Source organism: Neoarius graeffei, chromosome 20 (assembly GCF_027579695.1).
Source record: "Neoarius graeffei isolate fNeoGra1 chromosome 20, fNeoGra1.pri, whole genome shotgun sequence".
Classification (NCBI taxonomy): domain Eukaryota; kingdom Metazoa; phylum Chordata; class Actinopteri; order Siluriformes; family Ariidae; genus Neoarius; species Neoarius graeffei.
This window is the reverse complement of record NC_083588.1, coordinates 64,372,481-64,399,392: the sequence shown is the minus strand read 5'-3', so window position 1 is coordinate 64,399,392 and position 26,912 is coordinate 64,372,481. Positions and strand designations below refer to the sequence as shown.

The window sequence follows — 26,912 nt, the reverse complement described above, 5'->3', positions numbered from 1 at the left end:
TCAGACTTGGGTGACGAGTGGTTCTCCTTGGTACACGATCCCTGTTCTCTGTTCTCCAGCACACAATCCAGCGAGTAGAGTCCCATTGAGCGGCGCGCAAATCCCTCTGTAGTTCACACCTCCTTCCAAGGGCGCATAGTCGGGCTCGTCATCGCTGTCTCCTTCCTCATCATCACTGTCCTCCTTCTCTTTCTTCCACAGCGACGTGTTAACGTGTGTGTATTCCTGATCGTCCTCACACTCCATTTCACGGTGGTAGAAGTAGCTAAAGTTGGACACAATGACAGGAACAGGGAGAGAGATGGTCAGGACACCAGCAATGGCGCACATGGAGCCCACCAACTTGCCCCCCACTGTCACCGGGTACATGTCGCCGTAGCCGACCGTCGTCATGGATACGACGGCCCACCAGAAGGCCTCGGGGATGCTGGTGAAGGACGAGCTGGGGCTGTCGACCTCTGCGAAGTAGACAGCACTGGAGAAGAGCACCACACCGATGAAGAGGAAGAAGATGAGCAGCGCCAGCTCCCTCAGGCTCGCCTTTAGCGTCTGGCCCAGGATCTGCAGGCCTTTCGAGTGGCGCGACAGCTTGAAGATCCGGAAGACACGCACGAGACGGATGACACGGATGATTGCCAGGGACATTGCCGGCGTGCCACCTTTGGACCGAGCAAGCTCTGTGCCCAGAGTGACGAAATACGGGATAATGGCAAAGAAGTCAATGATGTTCATCATATCTTTGAAGAAGGACATTTTGCTTGGTGAGCAGGCGAAGCGCATCAGCAGCTCAAAAGAGAACCAGCAGATACACATCGACTCCACGATGAAAAAGGGATCCTGGAACGGAGAGAGGTGGGGCGCCACTGCTGTGCTGTTTGGGTTTGAGTGGTGCAGTGCTTGCTAAAGACAGAAAAAGAGAGAGAGAGAGAGAGAGAGAGAGAGAGAGAGAGAGAGAGAGATATGCAGTGAATAGAACAATTAACAAAGTACAATATCTTAGCAAAACATGTTTACAGGCCAGGGTGAGGTGAAGAACGAACAGATGAAAGGGTGGAAAAATGTGGAAGAGATGGTGCAGTGGTGCTGGGGATGAAAGGATAAGGAGGAAGATGAGAACTGTTAAAAGAAAGAAAGAAAGAAAGAAAGAAACAAACAAACAAACAAAGGAAGGAATGAGCATTAAAAAAAAGAAAGAAAGAAAGAAAGAAAGAAAGAAAGAAAGAAAGAAAGAAAGAAAGAAAGATGTCTCAGTGAGTTGATTATTTTCCTATAACTGCACGTCCTGCCATGTTGTATTCCTCTTACAGTACAGCGCTTTACCAACATTTTTTATCTTTCATTCCTGAAAGATTGATGTGTCTTACTTTTTATCCACTTATTGTTACACTGAATGTTCTGGAACGTCAGTGAAAGGAGTTGGTTCCTGTTCTCACTTCCGTTATCGCAGCTATAAACAGTCGCTTCCTCACCAGCCGCTCTCATGGTGGGAAAAATGACAGCGGAAATTATTTCTTTATTAAGGGTAGCAGGAATAACCTGTGTGTGTGTGTGTGTGTGTGTGTGTGTGTGTGTGTGTGTGTGTGTGTGTGTGTGTTGGAGGGCAGGACATGGTGGCCAGTTAAGCCTGAAATTATTTGAGACTTGTCGTTAAACTCAATACATGATGATTGAGGGCAGCAAACTTGAAGAGGGAAGAGATGGGACTGGGGCGACTGTGCATGTGTCTGAGAAAGAGAGAAAGAGAGAGAAGTAGTTGACTGTATCAATTTAGTTTCCGAACTGCTGTGCCAAATATCGATGAACAGAGAGAGAGAGAGAGAGAGAATGTTGGAGCGAGTGTGTTCTCTGGTTACATCTGAGGGATCTAAGGTTGCTAAATATAGAGCAAGGAAAACCCTCAAAGCACGTCAACACAGACATGAGAACCTGTGTTCACAAACTCTCTCTCTCTCTCTCTCTCTCTCTCTCTGGAACAGGTAGAGCTTTAAATACACTCTTTCACATGCATCAGTGCTGATTTTGGTGGGAACAGTGCCTTCACTACACAAGACATAGAGCAGGGATGCCAAAACACACACACACACACACACACACACACACACACACACACACACACACACACACACACACCTTGCCAGGGTATCAAATGAGCCACCGAACTGTTTGAGATTTGAGAAAGCTGTGATGTTAGATGTGCAGAATGTGAACACACACACACACACACACACACACACACACACACACACACACACACACACACACACACACACACACTTCAAAAGCACTAAAGGCTGTGCATGGATATGCATTACCATATATACTCCAATCATCCATAACATTAAAATCACTGACAGATGAAGTGAAGTGTCGAGGGGTGGAGTTTATTCAGCAGCAAGAAAGAGAACAGTCAGTTCTTGAGGTTGATGTGTTGGAAGCAGCAAAAATGGGCGAGTGTAAGGATCTGAGCGACTTTGACAAGGGCCAAATTGTGATGGCAAGATGACTGGGTCTGAGAATCTCCAAAATGGCACATCCTATGGGGTGTTCCCGGTATATAGTGGTTAGTACCTACCAAAAGTGGTCCAAGGATCCAAAGGACAACCGGTAAACTGGCGACAGGGTCATGGGTGTTGAAGGCTCATTGATTTGCATGGAGCACGAAGGTTAGCCCATGTGGTCCAATCCCACAGAAGAGCTACTGTATCACAAACTGCTGAAAAAGGTAATACTGACACCTTTCTGTTTTCGCCAGCATTAACTTTTTCAGCAGATTGTGCTACAGTAGCTCTTCTGTGGGATTGGACCATATGGGCCCCATGTGAATCAATGACCCTGTTGCCAGTGCACCGGTTGTCCTTTGGATCCTCAGACCACTTTTGGCAGGTACTTATATAAAAGTCTGTCATTGCCCACGTTTCACGAAAATCGCTTCTTCTCTCTCAGGTCTTCACTGATTTTTATTCTTTTTGGCAGGAAGGTAGGTCTGCCTGGGGTGCATATGGCTTCTACCCAAATTTGCATAATTGCAATTAATAATGAAGATATGGAGTAATTAATCAGTCCCTAATGAGCAGTTTCCACACAAATAGCTTCTTCTCCCTCAATTCTTCACTGATTTTGATTCTTTCTGGCATGAAGGTAGAGGTACCTAGGGTGCATATACACTGGTGCTTGAAAGTTTGTGAACCCTTTAGAATTTTCTGTATTTCTGCATAAATATGACCCAAAACATCTTCAGATTGTCACACAAGTCCTAAAAGTCGATAAAGAGAACCCAGGTAAACAAATGAGACAAAAATATTATACTTGGTCATTTATTTATTGAGGAAAATGATCCAATATTACATATCTGTGAGTGGCAAAAGTATGTGAACCTTTGCTTTCAGTATCTGGTGTGACCCCCTTGTGCAGCAATAACTGCAACTAAACGTTTGCGGTAACTGTTGATCAGTCCTGCACACCGGCTTGGAGGAATTTTAGCCCGTTCCTCCGTACAGAACAGCTTCAACTCTGGGATGTTGGTGGGTTTCCTCACATGAACTGCTCGCTTCAGGTCCTTCCACAACATTTCGATTGGATTAAGATCAGGACTTTGACTTGGCCATTCCAAAACATTAACTTTATTCTTCTTCAACCATTCTTTGGTAGAACGACTTGTGTGCTTAGGGTCGTTGTCTTGCTGCATGACCCACCTTCTCTTGAGAATCAGTTCATGGACAGATGTCCTGACATTTTCCTTTAGAATTCGCTGGTATAATTCAGAATTCATTGTTCCATCAATGATAGCAAGCCGTCTTGGCCCAGATGCAGCAAAACAGGCCCAAACCATGATACTACCACCACCATGTTTCACAGATGGGATAAGGTTCTTATGCTGGAAGGCAGTGTTTTCCTTTCTCCAAATATAACACTTCTCATTTAAACCAAAAAGTCCTATTTTGGTCTTGTCCGTCCACAAAACATTTTTCCAATAGCCTTCTGGCTTGGACATGTGATCTTTAGCAAACTGCAGATGAGCAGCAATGTTCTTTTTGGAGAGCAGTGGCTTTCTCCTTGCAACCCTGCCATGCACACCATTGTTGTTCAGTGTTCTCCTGATGGTGGACTCATGAACATTAACATTAGCCAATGTGAGAGAGGCCTTCAGTTGCTTAAAAGTTACCCTGGGGTCCTTTGTGATCTCACCGACTATTACACGCCTTGCTCTTGGAGTGATCTTTGTTGGTCGACCACTCCTGGGGAGGGTAACAATGGTCTTGAATTTCCTCCATTTGTACACAATTTGTCTGACTGTGGATTGGTGGAGTCCAAACTCTTTAGAGATGGTTTTGTAACCTTTTCCAGCCTGATGAGCATCAACAACGCTTTTTCTGAGGTCTTCAGAAATCTCCTTTGTTCATGCCATGATATACTTCCACAAACATGTGTTGTGAAGATCAGACTTTGATAGATCCCTGTTCTTTAAATAAAACAGGGTGCCCACTCACACCTGATTGTCATCCCATTGATTGAAAACAACTGACTCTAATTTTACCTTCAAATTAACTGCTAATCCTAAAGGTTCACATACTTTTGCCACTCACAGATATGTAATATTGGATCATTTTCCTCAATAAATAAATGACCAAGTATAATATTTTTGTCTCATTTGTTTAACTGGGTTCTCTTTATCTACTTTTAGCACCTGTGTGAAAATCTGATGATGTTTTAGATCATATTTATACAGAAATATAGAAAATTCCTAAGGGTTCACAAACTTTCAAGCACCACTGTAACTTCTACCCAGATTTGCTTAATTACAATTATTAATGAAGTTTTGGACCAATTAAGCCTTAATGAGCAGTTCAACAAAAAAATTCCTTCTAGGTCAATTTCTTGCCATTTTGGATTCTTTCTGGTAAATAGGTCAGTATTCCTCGGGTGGATATCGCTTCTATATATGGTTTGAATATAGTGTATCGAGCTTGTAACATTTCTTGCGCAAGGTGTCCCACTTTAGATCGTTCCTTCTGGACTAGACAAGGCCGGAGTGAGCTACGCTCTCATTGACGGTGTTGTTGTGATAATTACCACTAGGACCATTCACGCAGTAATATATTTGCAATTTATGAGACTCCTGGTGTGAGTGTGATGGTTGTTCATCTCTGTGTAGCTCTGTGATAGATTGATGACCTGCCCAGGGTGAACCCAACGAGAGCTGGGATTGACTCCAGCTTCCCCATGACCCTGACAGATAAATGGTGTAGATGATGGATGGATGGATCGATGGACTCCTGTGAGCTTAATATCAGTGCAGTTTTATATTGCATTTTTAAAAAAACATACATCTTTTTTTCAACGCAAGGAGACTTCTGAACAGAAAATCACAGATATATTTGTCCAGAATGAACTTATCAGATGAATGAGTTGGGAGAAAAACAGTACCCATCCATTATCTGTAGCTGCTTATCCTGTCCTACAGGGTCGCAGGCGAGCTGGATCCTATCCCAGCTGACTACGGGCAAAAGGCGGGGTACACCCTGGACAAGTCGCCAGGTCATCACAGGGCTGACACATAGACACAGACAACCATTCACACTCACATTCACACCTACGCTCAATTTAGAGTCACCAGTTAACCTAACCTGCATGTCTTTGGACTGTGGGGGAAACCGGAGCACCCGGAGGAAACCCACGCGGAGAACATGCAAACTCCGCACAGAAAGGCCCTCGCCGGCCACGGGGCTCGAACCCGGACCTTCTTGCTGTGAGGCGACAGCGCTAACCACTACACCACCGTGCCGCCGAGAAAAACAGTACATTATTTGTAATTCATAATTATTCATTATTCTTATTATTGTACATAATTTCTCAGAGGAGGTTGGAGAAAAACACTGACATGGCTGAAATTAAATTATAGAGTAGCACCTGTAAAAGCGGAATTTCCTCCAGGACTCCATAGACATTGAATCCTGTCCAGGTGCTTTTTCTTCAGAAAAATCTGACAACCTCAGAGATGTGAACTACACACAGATGATTTTAATAATCTGATCAGAAATCCACTGAAGCAGCTGCGTAACCCAACTCTGAATATGCATAACTTTCCCCGTGTTGGTATTTGACATAACTTTGGACTTAAGTTGCCATCTCTGAATACGGCCCTGTGTGTGTGGAATTAAAGAACATCCATGTGTTGAATACTAATGTAATCTCATAATCCTAAACTATGATCAAATTTCATGCTTTGATCTGACTTTAGTTTGTGAAATTTACGCTAACAGTGGGATGTGTTTTTAATTTTATCGTACAGTTCATTAATGTACGGTACTTTGGAGAACAAACCAGATGCAGTGCTGTTGAACTGCAGAAATCTTGACTGCCATGATTTATGGCTACATCAATTCTATTTGGTACACAAGCCCCACCCCTTCCATGGTGCATGATGGGGCTTGGCTGGTTCAGCAAATACAGTTCATCACAAAGGAAAGCTCATACTTCTCTCTCCTCACCTCTCTCATTTCTTTTTCAAGCCTGAATTCAGGCAACGTCTCGAGACAGAAGATGACAATGGACACCACGATGACCATAACGCTGATGATGGCGATGATGCGGGCAGCGCCGGACGACTCGGGGTGCTCAAACAGCATCCACAGCTTCCTCTGGATCTCATTCTGTGGTAAAGGCTTTGGCTCCTCTTTGGGGAAACCCTCATCGTCCTTGAAACGGGTCATGACCTCATCGCCAAGCTCGTAGAAGCGCAGCTCATCCATGAAGATATCCAGAGGTATATTAGCTGGCCGGCGTAAGCGTCCTCCAGACTGGTAGAAGTACAGGATGGCATCGAAGCAGGATCGGTTGCGGTCCAGGAAGAGCTCGTTGCGGAGCGGGTCAAAATAGCGCAGGCGTCGCTGGGGATCACCGAGCAGCGAGTTGGGAAACTGTGCCAACGTGCGCAGCTGTGTCTCATACCTCATCCCTGAGACATTGATGGCCAGACGCTCGCTCAGCGCCCATCCTCCGGACCTCCGTCTCTCTCTCTTACCCTTCTCCTTCTTCCCTCCCTCCTGTTCCTTCTCACCCTTCGCGGTCTTGTTGTGCTGCTCTTTGCTCATCTTGTTGCTCACGTTTTCCACTGTCCCACCACCATCTCCTCCTCCATGGCTGTCCATCTTCACTCCTTTCCCAGCACCTCACAGCGTTGGTCCAGGCTGGATGTTTCTCCCTGCCAGAGTAGAAATGCAATCATGTCACTTGAGCTTGACTCTCCAAGGCCAAAGTGTGTGCCTCATGCCAAACAGGACGACCTCAGAGTATCTGAGCAGATTGTGCAGTGAACTCAAACATGCACTGCAGATATTAAATCTTACTTTACTAACTCTTACGCTTGCCCTTAATTAAGTGCTTACTTTCACTAATACTGGTTGGAAAATATGTACAGTCCAGTCTACATCAGAATTTAAATGTATGCTACATCTGTGAAACGATTCAGAAGTGAAAACTTTCACGATTTGTGATGCAACGTTGCCGTTTCTCAAAATAGAACCAAAGACCCAGCGTGAGTTCAGTTAGCAGTTAATGCTAAGCGTGATTAAAGTGCATTTTTCTTGTGTAAGAGTCACAACAAAAACATTAACACAGTTATACAGTATAATAAAAGTTCTTAAGAGACAAATGAAATAATTTGTTGAATTGAATGAAAATTAGTAAATGGAAACCATTTTAAATTTATTCCAAAAAAAAAAAAAAATCAGGAAATTTATAAATTTGAAGAGCAAAATATATTTCAATAGATGTCAAACCAAAAAAAATGTAAATTAAAATTCTTGACTTAAAGATAAGAACTGAACAAAAATCAGTGAATAGAAAGCACGTTTAAATTTAATAAATGAAAAAATAAGTACAACAGGAAATGTGATTATAGGAGAAAAATACTGAAGTTTCTAAGGTAAATAAAATTCTTACAGTGTAATATAATTAACAGTTATTCTCCAAAATCAAGTCGTACATGAGCTGATAGGCGACGAGGCGCATAGCACCAAGTTGTATATAAGTCATGTACGACGAGATTGAGTGGAATAACTGTTTTATTCTATCCACATTCACTGGATTTTGAGAAACAGAGCATTTTTATTTTTTGCAAATTCGATAAATAAAAACTTTATACAAAACGTTCGACAAAATCATTTCCGCTTAGAATGTAAACAAACCGCCAAAATGACAGGAGCAATTTGTGAAAAATACAAAAATAATAATTCTTGAAAAATAAAAAAGATATGTTCCATCCATCCATTATCCTTAACGGCTTGGACAAGTCGCCAGATCATCGCAGGGCTGACACAAAAGATACGTTCTTACCATCAAATACTTTTATTCCATATTTTGTTGCTTTTTTTTATATTTTGGGGGGTTTTGTTTTCGAGTAGAGTTTTTATTTCGTCCTTGGTTGGTTCAGCAACATGCTCCGCCATTTTGTTTTTCTCTACTCATGGTATATGAGCTGATAGCCTCGTTGTAGAGTAGCCAATCAGAGTGTGCAATTTATATTTATATATAAATTTTCCTCATCTTTCCTCATCATCACAACAGCTACAGCTACTGTGTAATCGCGCAACACAAATGCCACAATTGTTGAGCAACACAAGATAACACACATGGTGATATTGAGTAACTGCTGATGGATAGAATCATTACATCGGAAAAAAAAATCACGAATCCACTTTGGAGACATAATGCGAATTAAATACTCGAGAAAAAAAATTGAAAAGAATCTCAAAACGTAAAGACTATTTATTTATTTATTTATTTATTTATTTATACAGTATGTATAAAAAAATGACCCTGGAAACATATATAATGATAATGATTAATATATGATAATGATATAATTGTTGTGATATTCAGGTTTTTCAAAAGGTAAAGTTTTACATTTAATGCATAAAAGGAGGGAATATCACATCCAATCAGGAATGAGAGAAGATCTGATGATACAGATAATATTTCAGAAAAGTGTGTTATGATGTAATTGTTCACGATGATTTACATTATTTGGCGTATCGTCTGGCAATAATTCGGCCCTAAATGCTTCACATATTCTCACTATATGAAATATATATACATCCATAATTATTCCTAATTAAACATATCATACAATTTGCAAACACACACACACACACACACACACACACACACACACACACACACACACACACTGCCAGCTGTGATCTAACCTGATCCGTAAACACCTTAATCCTCTGAAGAATGTTGATAGAACAGTGTCAAATGTTAGCGCACACACAGGTCACACGCTTACATTTGCAGCTTTATAGATGAAATCCATATTAAAAATATCTACATCTGTTCCCATGAGCAGATGTTTGGTTAGAATGAGTTCTCATAGCTGTACTCACGATGATCTGATTAAAAAACTTGAGGAAGAAGTTTGCCTCCAGATGGTGTGCTGGTACTGTATCACTGTATTTCCTGTAGATGTGGACTAAATCATGTTCGGGACGCGCTCTGTTTTCTTGACTACGTCCACAACACCATGAGACGTGTCCCTGCACCTCCGTGTCCATCAGTCTGTGACTGTTCTCCAGGGGGCGTCCTGTTCAGTCCTGTTTCCCTCCTTCAACTCAGTGGGACGCTCAGAAGCTGTTTGGTGGACGTCACCTCTCATGTCTCTTAAGTCTCTCAAGTCTCTCACTGCCTCTTGCACTCGGGAATGCTGTCATGTCGAAATTTAATCCATGTTCCATCACCCCGAGCTCCCCGTAAACGCCAGGCCTAATTTAGAAGGTCACACTCAGTTTTTCTCTTCCTGCTGGGTCTTCCTTCTGCCCTCGCTACTTCTTATTCTTTATTCTTATTCTATCTGCACCTATCCAAGACCCAGGACAAAACGGTGCATCTGATATCTGAGAAAACATATTGGATATCGGATCCTAGAAGAATTGCAACTGTATTTGGAAAAGAAATATATTTTTAGAACTGGAAATGTTTACATTTTTACATGTACATTGCTCTATTTTCTCTACTATATTTATACTTTGTTATATTTAGTATATTTACAGTGAAAGTGGTTTTTGTGTGAACGAGTTTAACTTTAAAAAAATTTTTTTAAAGCTTAGTATTTTTTAAAGAATCAGTATCTGATGAGTAATGCTATCAGCTGATAGTCAAGGTTTCAGGATCAGTATCAGGAAAGAAAAAATGCTATTGTGATCACTAGTATTTATTATTCAGTGAACATTATTTTACTAAATAATATTAAATTATTAAATAATATTTAATAATAATAATAGTGTATGCTACACATGATATGATATGAAATGATATGAGGCAACATGTCAATATTCGATGATACCACTGAATATGCGGTGATATGATACAATAGTATACAATATACACTCCCTGGCCACTTCATTAGGAACACCCCTCCATCCACCTGCTGTTTGTTTTCTGCAGTTCTCCAATCAGCCGATCCCTCAACAGCAGCACGATGCATCAAATCCCACAGATACAAATCAGGAGCTTCAGTTAATGTTCACAATGTTCAAACATCAGAACGGGAAAAACTGTGATCTCACAGTGTGACTTTCTGTCACTGTGGTATGGGTGTTGGTTTGATCCAGATGGACTGGTTTGAGTATTTCAGAAGCTGCTGATCTCCTGGGGTTTTCACACACAATAGTCTCTAGAGTTTACACAGAATGGTGCAGAAAACAAAAAAAAACATTGAGTGAGTGAGCGACAGTTCTGGAAAAAAACAAACACCTTGTTGATAAAAGAGGGTCAGAGAGAAATGGACAGATTGGTTCGAGCTTTTTTTTTGCCAGGAAGGATATAGTAACTCATATAATCACTCTTTACAACTGTGGTGAGCAGAAAAGCATCTCAGCATGCAACAGCAGAAGAACACATTGGGTTCCACTCCTGCAGAATCAACAACAAGTTCCTATTAAAGTGGCCAGAGAGTGTAATATGACACGCTTTGAGATATGATATGATATGATATGATATGATATGATATATGATATGATATGATATGATATGATATGATATGATATGAAACTGTGTTAAAATATACAACCCCGATTCCAAAAAAGTTGGGACAAAGTACAAATTATAAATAAAAATGGAATGCAATAATTTACAAATCTCAAAAACTGATATTGTATTCACAATAGAACATAGACAACATATCAAATGTCGAAAGTGAGACATTTTGAAATTTCATGCCAAATATTGGCTCATTTGAAATTTCATGACAGCAACACATCTCAAAAAAGTTGGGACAGGGGCAATAAGAGGCTGGAAAAGTTAAAGGTACAAAAAAGGAACAGCTGGAGGACCAAATTGCAACTCATTAGGTCAATTGGCAATAGGTCATTAACATGACTGGGTATAAAAAGAGCATCTTGGAGTGGCAGCGGCTCTCAGAAGTAAAGATGGGAAGAGGATCACCAATCCCCCTAATTCTGCGCCGACAAATAGTGGAGCAATATCAGAAAGGAGTTCGACAGTGTAAAATTGCAAAGAGTTTGAACATATCATCATCTGCAGTGCATAATATCATCAAAAGATTCAGAGAATCTGGAAGAATCTCTGTGCGTAAGGGTCAAGGCCGGAAAACCATACCGGGTGCCCGTGATCTTCGGGCCCTTAGACGGCACTGCATCACATACAGGCATGCTTCTGTATTGGAAATCACAAAATGGGCTCAGGAATATTTCCAGAGAACATTATCTGTGAACACAATTCACCGTGCCATCCGCCGTTGCCAGCTAAAACTCTATAGTTCAAAGAAGAAGCCGTCTCTAAACATGATCCAGAAGCGCAGACGTCTTCTCTGGGCCAAGGCTCATTTAAAATGGACTGTGGCAAAGTGGAAAACTGTTCTGTGGACAGACGAATCAAAATTTGAAGTTCTTTATGGAAATCAGGGACGCCGTGTCATTCGGACTAAAGAGGAGAAGGACGACTCGAGTTGTTATCGGCTCTCAGTTCAGAAGCCTGCATCTCTGATGCTATGGGGTTGCATTAGTGCGTGTGGCATGGGCAGCTTACACATCTGGAAAGACACCATCAATGCTGAAAGGTATATCCACCCTTACAGAAAAACCACATGAACTTCACATGTGATTAATCACATGTGAAATATGTGGAAAATGTGTTTTGCACATGGGAAACATGTTATTTGCACATGGGAAACGTGGTTTTGGCCCAATTTTATGTGAATCACATGTGGGAATGTTTTACACATGTTACAAAATCTGATACCATGTATTCCACATGTGGTAACGTAATCACATGTGAAATACATGGGAAATTCATGTGTTTTTTCTGTAAGGGCAGGTTCTAGAGCAACATATGCTCCCATCCAGATGATGTCTCTTTCAGGGAAGACCTTGCATTTTCCAACATGACAATGCCAAACCACATACTGCATCAATTACAGCATCATGGCTGCATAGAAGAAGGGTCCGGGTACTGAACTGGCCAGCCTGCAGTCCAGATCTTTCACCCATAGAAAACATTTGGCGCATCATAAAACGGAAGATACGACAAAAAAGACCTAAGACAGTTGAGCAACTAGAATCCTACATTAGACAAGAATGGGTTAACATTCCTATCCCTAAACTTAAGCAACTTGTCTCCTCAGTCCCCAGACGTTTACAGACTGTTGTAAAGAGAAAAGGGGATGTCTCACAGTGGGAAACATGGCCTTGTCCCAACTTTGAGATTTGTTGTTGTCATGAAATTTAAAATCACCTAATTTTTCTCTTTGAATGATACATTTTCTCAGTTTAAGCATTTGATATGTCATCTATGTTCTATTCTGAATAAAATATGGAATTTTGAAACTTCCACATCATTCCATTCCGTTTTTATTAACAATTTGTACTTTGTCCCAACTTTTTTGGAATCGGGGTTGTATGATATGACATGACACACTGTGATACAATACAGTACACAGTTTATTACCCACTGATCAATATTTTTTATTTGTGTCATCGGACACAGCAGAAAACATGTCCAAACATCTGGGCTACCTCTGCTCTTTGTGGTGGTAAGAGGTGGTCTCCACAGTGGACCAGGGTGGAAGGGTGGGTTGAGCCACACATTTGATATTCACCTCTGATCCAAGCTCCTCCCTCTCAGAAACCACCATGGTTTAAGGAGTTTGAGGTGGTATTTTATATATCCATACATGCTGTATATTTCTATTCACCTGACCTTGTAGCCGACACGCTGTATGAGCATGTGAAGTGTGAAGGTCCTTCCTTCCAATGTTCATGGACGATATCCAAGATACTCCCACACCTGCGGCCGTATACTATTATAATTTAAATGGAAAAAAACTCATAGAAGCTTGTGGGGCCTCTTGTACTGCGAATAACTCTGATTTCCATTTGCAAACCGGTTCTTAACCACACCCCTGCTGTCCAACAGATTTTGTTCAGGTAATTTCAATAGAATAACCCATAAAAGTCAGGTTCAGCAGATGTATAGCACAAGTCTGAAGACTGAGAATGTTGAATTAATACTGTAAATAGCATGTTTTCAGCTCTGAATTTGAACCAGCTCCTTTTTCCATTTGAGTATTGGCCAACACCTGATACTGAACTCATACTGAAATCCTCAGTAATCTCTGTAATTAGGTCATAAGGTGAAATGGAACAGTGGTGGATGACCCCAACTTGCTAAGAAGTCTAGATATGCAAAGAAAATAAATTTCACCATACTGTAATGTATCAAAGTCAAAGTCCCTCCTGTGCTATGACACGGTCTTCCCAGACAGCCTCCAGTCTCAGTATTAACCAGCCCCTTAAGGCACACTGGGCGGCACCAATCTCCATTTCTATAGCCTTTGGCCTCTCGCCTGTTACATAACTAGGGTTACAGTAGGGGGCTGGTCCTCTGGTAACCACAAGAGGTTGACCCCCTACTCGCAGCTCTATTGCAGCTTTGTCAGATAGTAATAGGTACTATTTTTATGATGGTCTTTGGTATGACCTGAACTCATGATCTCCTGGTCAAAAGGCAGGCATGCTAACTCATGGTACTCTAGTGTCCATCCATCCATCCATTTTCTTCCGCTTATCCGAAGTCGGGTGGCATTGGCAGCAGGCTAAGCAGGGCGTCCTTCTCCCCAGCAACACTTTCCAGTTCCTCCTGGGGGATTGCAAGGCGCTCCCAGGCTAGATGAGATATATAATTTCTCCATTGTGTTCTGGGTCTACCCCGAGGTCTTCTCCCAGTTGGACATGCCTGGAAAATCTCCAAAGGAAGGCATCCAGGAGGCATCCTAATCAGATGCCTGAACCACCTCAGCTGATTTCTTTCGACATGAAGGAGCAGCGGCTCTACTCCAAGATCCCTCTGGATGTCTGAGCTCCTCACCCTATCTCCAAGGGTGAGCCCAGTCACCCTATGAGGAAAGCTCATTTCAGCCATTTGTATCCGTGATCTCATCCTTTTGGTCACTACCCAAAGCTCATGACCATAGGTGAGGGCTGGAATGTAGATCGACAGGTAAATGGAAAGCTTTGCCTTCCGGCTCAGCTCCCTCTTCACCACGATGGTCCAGGTACAATGCCTACATTACTGTTGACGCTGCCCCAATCCATCTGTCCATCTCACACTCCATTTTACCATCACTCGTGAACAAGACCCCAAGATACTTGAACTCCTTCACTCTACTCTAGTGTATACATGACAAATAAAAGCTTATAAAAAGCACCTTATGTACTAGTATAAGTGACTAAAACAAAATTCCTGCTCAAGTCATGACACCATATACAGTCAGACTTAACTTCATTTAAGTGGCACATGAATACTGAATTATGTTTAACTCTTTCAAGTATAAACTACTGTAAAACATCTCGATCTTTAGACTATTTTGTTCTGCATAATTTGTAGCATGCAAATTCAGTTGAACTTTGACATTCGCTTAAATGTAATGGACTTTGGCAGGCAAATGAAGTAAAAATCTTACAACTGAAAAATTATTGCAATATGTAAACATATTCATTAACATTTTAGGTCTGAAATATTACAGAACTTTTTTTTAAACTTCCAAAATATCCAAAATATACAGTATATTTATACAGCATACGTTTATCAAATATAGTAGCAATTATGCAGTCTAGCTCAATATATTCTAAGGACCCAAGTGTTTTACTGGGAAATACGCCACTGGTATTTTTCATCCGAGCTCCATCTGGGACATGGAGAACCAAAACCATGACATAAATCTCTATCTGTCACTCGTGAGGAAATTGATGATAAATTGTGTTTTGATAAATTTGGGGGGCGGCACGGTGGTGTAGTGGTTAGCGCTGTTGCCTCACAGCAAGAAGGTCCTGGGTTCGAGCCCCGGGGCCGGCGAGGGCCTTTCTGTGTGGAGTTTGCATGTTCTCCCCGTGTCCGCGTGGGTTTCCTCCGGGTGCTCCGGTTTCCCCCACAGTCCAAAGACATGCAGGTTAGGTTAACTGGTGACTCTAAATTGAGCGTAGGTGTGAATGTGAGTGTGAATGGTTGTCTATGTGTCAGCCCTGTGATGACCTGGCGACTTGTCCAGGGTGTACCCCGCCTTTCACCCGTAGTCAGCTGGGATAGGCTCCAGCTTGCCTGCGACCCTGTAGAAGGATAAAGCGGCTACAGATAATGAGATGAGATGAGATAAATTTGGGGACTTTTTGTTTGTGAATGTGCCAATATAATAAAAAGAAAATCACATGTTGGCTTGAAGATATGAAATTTATGTTCTCATATTGAAAAACTCACATTTTTCATATGAAATACATTGCAGATCTGAGTGACACATTTTTAAATAATATTGGCTGGCATTGAGTGGTATATCAGATATATTCCATTCAGCTAGTATGATCCTGAACGAGTCAAAGATGAGTAGCTGAATGGAATATATCTGATATACCACAAAAAAAGCTAGCCAATATTATTAGCTCATCCGGCCAACAGGTGATGAGTTTATACCATCATGTGTTGTTCGTCATCCATCCAGCGTTGTCCACATTTCATGAAAATCGCTTCTTCTCTCTCAATTCTTCACCAATTTTTATTCTTTTTGGCAGGAAGGTAGGTCTGCCTGGGGTGCATGTAGCTTCTACCCAAATTTGCATAATTGCAATTAATAATGAAGATATGGAGCAATTAAGCCCTAATGAGCAGTTTCCACACAAATCACTTCTTCTCCCGCAATTCTTCACTGATTTTGATTCTTTCTGGCATGAAGGTAGGGGTACCTAGGGTGCATATAACTTCTACCCAGATTTGCTTAATTACAATTATTAATGAAGTTATGGACTAATTAAGCCTTAATGAGCAGTTCAACAAAAATCGCTTGTTCTCAGTCAATTCCTCACCGTTTTGGATTCTTTCTGGTAAATAGGTCAGTATTCCTAGGGTGGATATCGCTTCTATGTATAGCTTGTATACAGTGTATATAGCTTGCAACATTTATTGCGCAAGGTGGCCCACTTTAGATCATTCCTTCTGGACTAGACGGGGCTGGAGTGAGCCACGCCATCATTGACGCTCTCGTTATTATTATACATACACATTCCTTTCGGGTATCTGTGAAAATACTCAATCATCCAGGTACATAGTAATCCGCGGCTGGCAGAAGAGAGCAACTGGACCTGCTTGAAAAGTCTTGAAGACGTTTCGCCTCTCATCTGAAAGGCATCCTCAGTTCTGTCTGTTTAATAGGGAGTATCAAGTATTTATCCTCTCATGGATCATCATAGAATCTGAATCAGAATGCTGATGGCTGCATTGTAGGTGGCTGATAGATGTCTTAGACACCAACCTCTGTTCAGTGATGGTCGTTCCAGGTTGACAAAAATGAATGATCCTCTCTGGCTAAGATGTCTGCCAGTTTTCTGGAAGTCCTCTCATACTCATACCAGTCGAAGGGATCTCATCCCAAAGTGCGTAGAAACGTAGAGACATCTTAGCCAGAGAGGATCGTTCATTTTTGTCAACCTGGAACGACCATCACTGAACAGAGGTGGGTGTCTAAGACATCTATCAGCCACCTACAATGCAGCCATCAGCATTCTGATTCGGATTCTATGATGATCCATGAGAGGATAAATACTTGATACTCCCTATTAAACAGACAGAACTGAGGATGTCTTTCAGATGAGAGGCGAAACGTCTTCAAGACTTTTCAAGCAGGTCTAGTTGCTCTCTTCTGCCAGCTGCGAATTCCTTTCGGGTGTTCAACACGTCTTTCTCTTTCAAAATTCTCTCAAAATCTTCCGTATTTAACAAAGCAAACCTGGCGGCCATGTTTGTTTACAAATTGTCACAGTCGCTCACTAGCGCGGAAGTTTTACATCAAGTTTATTTATTTATTTTTTATAGCGGTTTTAACAATAGACATTGTCGCAAAGCAGCTTTACAGAATTTAAATGACTTTAAACATGAGCTAATTTTATCCCTAATCTATCCCCAATGAAGCTTGTGGTGACGGTGGCAAGGAAAAACTCCCTCAGACGACACGAGGAAGAAACCTTGAGAGGAACCAGACTCAAGAGGGAACCCATCCTCATCTGGGTGATAACAGACAATGTGATTATACAACCCCGATTCCAAAAAAGTTGGGACAAAGTACAAATTGTAAATAAAAACGGAATGCAATAATTTACAAATCTCAAAAACTGATATTGTATTCACAATAGAACATAGGCAACATATCAAATGTCGAAAGTGAGACATTTTGAAATTTCATGCCAAATATTGGCTCATTTGAAATTTCATGACAGCAACACATCTCAAAAAAGTTGGGACAGGGGCAATAAGAGGCTGGAAAAGTTAAAGGTACAAAAAAGGAACAGCTGGAGGACCAAATTGCAACTCATTAGGTCAATTGGCAATAGGTCATTAACATGACTGGGGACAAAAAGAGCATCTTGGAGTGGCAGCGGCTCTCAGAAGTAAAGATGGGAAGAGGATCACCAATCCCCCTAATTCTGCGCTGACAAATAGTGGAGCAATATCAGAAAGGAGTTCGACAGTGTAAAATTGCAAAGAGTTTGAACATATCATCATCTACAGTGCATAATATCATCAAAAGATTCAGAGAATCTGGAAGAATCTCTGTGCGTAAGGGTCAAGGACGGAAAACCATACTGGGTGCCCGTGATCTTCGGGCCCTTAGACGGCACTGCATCACATACAGGCATGCTTCTGTATTGGAAATCACAAAATGGGCTCAGGAATATTTCCAGAGAACATTATCTGTGAACACAATTCACCGTGCCATCCGCCGTTGCCAGCTAAAACTCTGTAGTTCAAAGAAGAAGCCGTATCTAAACATGATCCAGAAGTGCAGACGTCTTCTCTGGGCCAAGGCTCATTTAAAATGGACTGTGGCAAAGTGGAAAACTGTTCTGTGGTCAGACGAATCAAAATTTGAAGTTCTTTATGGAAATCAGGGACGCCGTGCCATTCGAACTAAAGAGGAGAAGGACGACCCAAGTTGTTATCAGCGCTCAGTTCAGAAGCCTGCATCTCTGATGGTATGGGGTTGCATTAGTGCGTGTGACATGGGCAGCTTACACATCTGGAAAGACACCATCAATGCTGAAAGGTATATCCAGGTTCTAGAGCAACATATGCTCCCATCCAGACGACGTCTCTTTCAGGGAAGACCTTGCATTTTCCAACACGACAATGCTAAACCACATACTGCATCAATTACAGCATCATGGCTGCGTAGAAGAAGGGTCCGGGTACTGAACTGGCCAGCCTGCAGTCCAGATCTTTCACCCATAGAAAACATTTGGCGCGTCATAAAACGGAAGATACGACAAAAAAGACCTAAGACAGTTGAGCAACTAGAATCCTACATTAGACAAGAATGGGTTAACATTCCTATCCCTAAACTTTTACCAACTTGTCTCCTCAGTCCCCAGACGTTTACAGACTGTTGTAAAGAGAAAAGGGGATGTCTCACAGTGGTAAACATGGCCTTGTCCCAACTTTTTTGAGATGTGTTGTTGTCATGAAATTTAAAATCACCTAATTTTTCTCTTTAAATGATACATTTTCTCAGTTTAAACATTTGATATGTCATCTATGTTCTATTCTGAATAAAATATGGAATTTTGAAACTTCCACATCATTGCATTCCATTTTTATTTACAATTTCTACTTTGTCCCAACTTTTTTGGAATTGGGGTTGTAACATTTTTAACAGTTTTAACATGAAGTCAGTTTCGTTGATGTTATAAACTCTTCATTGATGGAAACTTGAGTGCAAAACTGTTCATGGCAACTGCAGTCCTAAAGTTAGCAAGTCAACTGTAGTCCTCAGCCATAAAAGTATTACTGTAAGTGTCCAGAGCGTCCTCCAGGTGTGACTTTCAACTGTCCGTATGGGGCCGTCCTCCACAGGAGCGATGCGATGAGACTCCAACCAGACGAAGGGCATCAGGATGGATCAGGCAGGTCCGGTTACGTCTCCAACGTGTGACCTCATGTTGTCTTGACAACCATGCAATATCATAAACCATATTCAACTGTCATTCTCCATTGGGTAGAGTGATGTAATACACGTAGGATAAATGGCATGCTAACAATATTGCATGCATCAAACCAAATGAATGAAACCCGCTAGAAGGGAATAGAACATGTTTTTATTCCATTGAAAAAGTGTCCTGTATGTATAATAATTCCCAATATTTCACTCCGATGACGTCATTCCCAGTGTTTTCCCGCTGACTAGATGCACGTTATCAAAATGGTGAACCGGTTCAAAATTAAAATCCTTTTGATTAACTTGTGTATTTTTTTGTCGATGTGTCCACCACTTGTGTTGTGAAGATATAAAGTTTATCTTCTCATGTTGAAAAATATTTTCACTTGTTCACTTCACTCACTTGTGATATATCCATTCACCATTTGAAGATAAACTTCATATTTTCATGTAACCATGTAGTATCCTCTATATATGTTATGTCTTGTTTAACAATCTAATAATGTGTGTTCTATAGTAGTTTGACCTAATAAAGGTGTGTCTGTGTGTGTGTGTGTGTGTGGGGGGGGGGGGGGGTATTAGACCCGGATAAGACCTTTTTATCTAGAAAGTTTAGACAGAAATGCCTGAGACATGCTGTTAGCCATGTTGGATTGAAAAAAGCAATACTTAATGTATTAAAAATCAGGATAATCTATATAATAAGCGGCAAAGTTTGTTTGTTTGTCTTGAGCTAACATCACCATTTCTCGATGGATTTTCACCAAATTTGGCAAGTAGGTCTGGGGATGACCTGGAATTTTGTAGATATAAACAAAATTAATGTACGGGCCCCAGGGAGGTCCCTGGGGCCACAACATCCACCCACTCCCTCCCTCAATGCCTTTCACATTACATTTATCAACACAAACTCTTGACAGATCTTCACTAAAGTTGGCATGTAGGTAAAGGAGATGGCCACAATTTGGCAGAACTCAGAAATTCCATGTTTGGGCCCCAGGGGGTGGGCCCCTGGGTGGTGGATGCTTGGATTTTTGTTTGTCTTGGGTTAACATCACCATTTTTTGACAGATCTTCACCAAATTAGACATGGAAGTCTGGGGGCAACCCAGAATTTTGCAAAACCCAGGCAACACCAAGTAACCTGCCAGTGATGTATATAACACTGTATTAACCACTGTACCATCACTTCCAGCTTCAGATGAAAACACGACCTCCATTCCCCAAGATCCTTCATGCAGTAACAAACTACCTGCCTTGCCACATTATTAATAGACCCTCCTTAACTCCTCCCCTACTCACCTGTTTACCTTTGACAGCTTCAAATATCCACAGCAAACCTCAGTTCATTGCAAAGTCTTGCCTCTATGGTCATCCAGTGACAAGTCCAAGTATTTAGATCCAATCAATTTTCTAGTTTTGACTTTGTGTTCTTGCATCGCTTACAGGTTTCACCCTTGTCTATCTGATGATCATCTGATCCTGAGCTTGTTTTGTCTTCTTGGATTGTCCCAACATTTGCATCCAAACCCAGTGCGATCCTGGGGTTCGCACCTGTCCTGACGACCACAACATTTGAGTAATTTCGCACACCACACACACTGAATTATATCAGACGTACATTAAATACATTTACTAATTCATCATCAGAAACCACTTTATCCTGGGTGGAGATAAATTCATATTATTCCTGATCATGTATTTTTGCCATCTCTTGATTTCCAAGGTACTTCAAATAAATAAATAAATAAATAACCAACAAAGGCGGGGCGGCACGGTGGTGTAGTGGTTAGCGCTGTCGCCTCACAGCAAGAAGGTCCTGGGTTCGAGCCCCGGGGCCGGCGAGGGCCTTTCTGTGTGGAGTTTGCATGTTCTCCCCGTGTCCGCGTGGGTTTCCTCCGGGTGCTCCAGTTTCCCCCACAGTCCAAAGACATGCAGGTTAGGTTAACTGGTGACTCTAAATTGAGCGTAGGTGTGAATGTGAGTGTGAATGGTTGTCTGTGTCTATGTGTCAGCCCTGTGATGACCTGGCGACTTGTCCAGGGTGTACCCCGCCTTTCGCCCGTAGTCAGCTGGGATAGGCTCCAGCTTGCCTGCGACCCTGTAGAACAGGATAAAGCGGCTAGAGATAATGAGATGAGATGAGACCAACAAAGGCATTATCACTAAAATATCTGTCATTAGCTATAGTCTGTATCAATTTAGCCAGTGTTTTTTATATTTAGCATGCAAGCTAGGCTATAGCATCAGAATTATCATCATGCTAGCTGTCAGAATGAGCTGTAGTTGATGTTTGCCCATATTCCTTAGGTATTTGGAGGAAATTGCATTAATTTAACACGCGTTAACAACATCAGTGTGTGATCTGAGGCACAGACATCTTTTACATGTAATATTAGAGGTCTTTTATGATCTCATCTCATCTCATTATCTGTAGCCGCTTTATCCTGTTCTACAGGGTCGCAGGCAAGCTGGAGCCTATCCCAGCTGACTACGGGCGAAAGGCGGGGTACACCCTGGACAAGTCGCCAGGTCATCACAGGGCTGACACATAGACACAGACAACCACTCACACTCACATTCACACCTACAGTCAATTTAGAGTCACCAGTTAACCTAACCTGCATGTCTTTGGACTGTGGGGAAAACCGGAGCACCCCCAGCAGCATCATTACAGAATAAACAGAGAATAGAAAATAGAGAAAAACTTCTAGATAAATTAAATTAAATTATTTACATATACAAATATAAAAAAAGAATAAGATATGGGGAAAAAGAAAAAAAGCCAGCAGGAGAGGTATTGCACATTATATTGCACATTTATATTGCGCATTGTCCAGTATTGCTTATTGTCAGGCTAGGCTACTGCTCCTTCCCGTCCTCTGTCCTCCTGATACCCCTCCTCCCCCCCAGAGAGGAGTTGTACAGTCTGATGGTGTGAGGGATAAAGGAGTTTTTAAGTCTGTTAGTCCTACACTTGGGAAGGAGCATTCTGTCACTGAACAGGCTCCTCTGGTTGCTGATGACGGTGTGCAGAGGGTGACTGGCATCGTCCATGATGTTCAGTAGTTTGTCCATAGATCTCTTCTCTGCCACCGTCACCAGAGAGTCCAGCTTCATGCCGACCACAGAGCCGGCCTGCCTGATCAGTTTGTCCAGCCTGGATGTGTCCTTCTTGGATGTGCTGTCCCCCCAGCACACCACGGTGTAAAACAGGACACTGGCGACCACGGACTGATAGAACATCCACAGGAGTTTCCTGCAGATGTTAAAAGACCACAGCCTCCTTAGGAAGTACAGCCTGCTCTGTCCCTTCCTGTACAAGTGGTTGGTGTTGCAAGTCCAGTCCAGCTTGCTGTCCAGCCACAGCCTGAGGTACTTGTAGGAATCCACAGCCTCCACCTCGACTCCCTCGATCAGAACTGGTCGTGACCTTGGTCTGGACCTCCCAAAGTCAATGACCAGCTCCTTGGTCTTCGAGGTGTTGAGCTGCAGATGGTTCCTGTTGCACCAAACTGCAAAGTCCCTCACCAGGCTCCTATACTCCTCCTCTCTGTCATCCCTGATACACCCCACGATGGCTGTGCCATCGGTGAACTTCTGAATGTGACACAGCTCCGAGTTGTAGCAGAAGTCCTCAGTATACAGGGTGAAGAGAAGAGGGGCCAGCACTGTGCTCTGGGGTGCTCCGGTGCTGGTAATCACAGTGTCAGATGCGATGTCCTTCAGCCTGATGTACTGCGGCCTGTTGGTGAGGTAGCTGGAGAGCCAGGTGACCAGGCAGGGGTCCACTCGCATCCTGTTCAGTTTGTCCTGAAGCATAAGGGGCTGGATGGTGTTGAAGGCACTCAAGAAGTCCAAGAAGAGGATCCTCACTGTGCCATTTCCCTTATCCAGATGTGGGTGGGCTTGGTGTAGCAGGTAGAGGATGGTGTTTTCCACACCAACACCTACCCAGTACGCAAACTGCAGACAGTCCTGGGCATGTTGCACCTGGGGTCTGAGGAGGCTGAGGAAGAGCCACTCCAATGTCTTCATCAGATGTGAAGTGAGCGCCACCGGTCGGAAGTCGTTCAGCCCGCTGGGCCGGTTCTTCTTGGGAACTGGAATGATGCATGATGTCTTCCAGAGGGTGGGCACTCTCCCCAGCTGCAGGCTGAGGTTGAAGATGTGTTGGAGTGGTTTGCCCAGTTCAGCAGTGCAGGTCTTCAGTAGTCGGGGATGCACCTTGTCCAGGCCTGCTGCTTTCCTGGGGTGAAGCTTCCTCAGTTGGCCTCTGACCTGGTCCGCAGTAATGCATGGAGGAGTCTGTGTTGAGGTGGGGAAGGAGGGGAGGAGGGGACTGCTGTGATGACTGAGGGGAGAAGTGTTGAGGGAAGAAGGGAATAAATAAACTTAGAAATTCTCCCAGAAGTTTAATTCAATAAACAAAGTCTCTGACCCGGGGAAATGATGGACTGAAGCATAACGAGCTCCGCAGCAGCATCTGAGACATAATTTTAATGGAATTAGAGCTTCAAAGTGGACTAAACTGATGGCTTCAGCAACTTCTTTCTCAGGCACCACAGTTCACAGTGTCATACTGTAGGGATGGTGTCATTGCCCCCAGTACGTTTCCATATGATAAATGTGTTTTATATACTCGTTGTTTTTTGCTGACAAATAAATGGGTGTGGTCAGTGAGCTGATTGGCAGTTTTGGATGTGACAGTTGAACATGTATGTGCTTTTGAAAACTCACCTGAAGCCAGGGCTCGAAATTAACTTTTTTTCTTTGTGTCCCCCAGTGGTCCCGAATTCTGTGTTGTATTGTCCCGAATGGAAGCAATAGTGTCCCCATTTTTTTTCCTCTCTGAAATAACCAGTGGTTAATATTATCATATGAAGTTACTATTATATTTGTAACTATACGATTTTGAACCCTTTATATCATTTTTACAATAAGTCACAAGACACAAGCGACACGTCCTATACATCATCTACTTCAAAATTACAGTTATTGCATTTTCAGTTTATTAAACTTTGGCGATCTCACTGTATGAATAGATACCCGTTTATTTAAAGGGGCCAACTAGCTCATTCAGAAAATGTTTCAACTCCCTACATCTGCAGTACACTTTAGCTGAAAATAAGACCCCTTTTATGTTCATTTCATCTACTTATACCTTGAATATCTGTTGGCACTTATAAGGCCAACTTATCATTTTCACCATTACCGTTATCCATTTTTATGAACTTTCCGTTATCCATTTTTATGAACTTTCCGTTATCCATTTTTATGAACTTTCGCTGCCGGGTGCAAACGTTAGCAACATCAGCATAGTGCCAGGGTCCGTGTATCATCCGATCATTCAAATATTCCATTCAATCTGGAAAACGATGATACACGGACCTGCCAGGTCCGAGCCTAGTTGTGCTGCTGACTGACTAAACTTTCTGAACTAGAAAGACACCAAGAAAACTCACTTATTCTGTTGAACGGTATCTTCCGTCAATATCATCCACATCATTCCTGTTGTATTTTATAACGTGTCTAACAGTGTTCATTAAGTTCATTCAGTTGCTAGCGTTGCCTGCAGACCAGGCGATGACACTTTGGATCCTGAAGGTCCCGGAGACGTTATGTCTGGGCTTTCAGTTTCTTCCCCGCGGTCGGTCCGCTTCAACCACTTAAGCATTTTTGTTCTGGCAAGAGTCGGCGCAGCGTGTGCGCTAGCAATTCCATTCCAAGTCCATATAACGCGGACACCGGCCGAAGATTCTAGAACAGAATGCGCTGCTCTGTAGCCTACGGATGCAGGTGCATCGAAAGTGTAGCTACTATGTATTTTTCGCTGTTAACGTTTTAAAATTAAAATTGACAAATTAGGTGAATGTCTACGTATGTGTTACGGCTTTGTAAATAATATTAATGTAGAACTTTTTTTCTAGATCTATTTTTTTCCATTGTCCCGGGATTGTCCCAGATATGATAATTTTGTGTCCCGATGACATTTTTTATGGTCCCCGGGACATCGGGACACCGTTAGTTTCGAGCGCTGCCTGAAGCTCTTGAAAGCTCTGTAAAACAGATGCTCAGTGACTGTGGGGTAGTGCCTATGAGGCAATGCCTGTGGGGCAGTATCTGTGAGGTAATGCCTATGGAATAGTGACTGTGGGGCAGTGCCTATAAGGCAGTGCCTGTGCGACAGTGTCTGTGGGGTAGTGCCTATGGAATAGTGACTGTGGAGCAGTGCCAGTGGGGTTGTGCCTGTGGGGCACTGTCTGTGGGGTAGTGACTGTGGGGCAGTGACTGTGGGGTAGTGCCTGTGAGGCAGTGACTGTGGGGTAGTGTCTGTGGGGTAGTGCCTATGGAGTAGTGACTGGAGGCAGTGCCAGTGGGGTTCTCCCTATGAGGCAGTGACTGTGGGGCAGTGCCTATGAGGCAGTGACTGTGCGGTAGTGACTTTGGGGCACTGACTGTGGGGTAATGCCTATGAGGCAGTGTCTGTGGGGTAGTGACTGTGGGGCAGTGACTGTAGGCAGTGCCAGTGGGATTCTGCCTATGAGGCAGTGCCTATGAGGCAGTGCCTGTGGGGCACTGTCTGTGGGGCAGTGACTGTGGGGCAGTGACTGTGGAGTAGTGACTGTAGGCAGTGTGGGGTTCTGCCTATGAAGCAGTGTCTGTGGGGTAGTGACTGTGGGGCAGTGACTGTGGGGTAGTGCCTATGATGCAGTGTCTGCGGGGCAGTATCAGTGGGGCAGTGCCTGTGGCACAGTTACAGTGTGGCAGTGCCTGTGGAGCAGTGCCAGTGGGGCAGTGTCTGTGTGCAGGGGCAGTGACAAAGAGCTCCACCATTTATATCAGCTGTTGAACAAATGTTCGTCTTCACAACTTCATACATTTTAAACTCTGTTTAAATACTAATTAACTCCTGATCTAACCGATTTGCTGTCTCATACTAAACAATTTACTCTTTTGATGATTTAGTAGCCCGTGTTATTTCATTTTAATTATTTTTAAATTATTTTTTATTTAATTCATTTGTTGTTGATTTCTTTTCAAGTGTTATTTAGATTGTTTGCGTTATTTCACACTTTGGCTTTACGATCCTTGTTTTTAAATGTGCTGTATAAATAAACCTGAACTGACTTATTACCTGACTCAGGTTTACTTCTTGCCAGTGGCGGCTCCTGAATTTTTTTTCAGGGGGGCAATTTTCCCCCGTTATGTCTACACGGACCATAAATGTCCACAGGACTGAAGTAAATTGACCTAGGTAGCAAGTCAACTGTTCTACAGAATGTTCTGTAAATAGATTTTGTACTTCAAACTCCATGACCAGCAAGAATTTTACAGACTGTGCAACTTAAGGACAAACAGGAAAATGCACTTACTGTAACAAAACATTGTAAATAGTTGGCTAACATAACAATAGCAGTTG

General features: G+C 42.5%; 1 protein-coding gene across 1 annotated transcript; it reads right to left on the bottom strand.

Moving 5' to 3' along the window:
* Window positions 1–7,148, bottom strand: kcna7 (potassium voltage-gated channel, shaker-related subfamily, member 7). Its single transcript, XM_060902692.1, has 2 exons — window positions 6,489–7,148; window positions 1–900 (listed from the first exon to the last, which is right to left on the bottom strand). The coding sequence occupies exons 1-2, from the start codon at window positions 7,146–7,148 to the stop codon at window positions 1–3; spliced, it is 1,560 nt and encodes a 519-aa protein (XP_060758675.1).
* Between the last annotated feature and the right edge of the window lie 19,764 nt (window positions 7,149–26,912).

Excerpts from the sequence above, each read along its gene's own strand:
- kcna7 (XM_060902692.1), bottom strand. The coding sequence starts at position 7,148 with ATGGACAGCCATGGAGGAGGAGATGGTGGTGGGACAGTGGAAAACGTG. Across the intron at positions 901-6,488 it reads TTGAAAAAGAAATGAGAGAG|CAAGCACTGCACCACTCAAA; the intron begins GTGAGGAGAGAG and ends TTCTGTCTTTAG.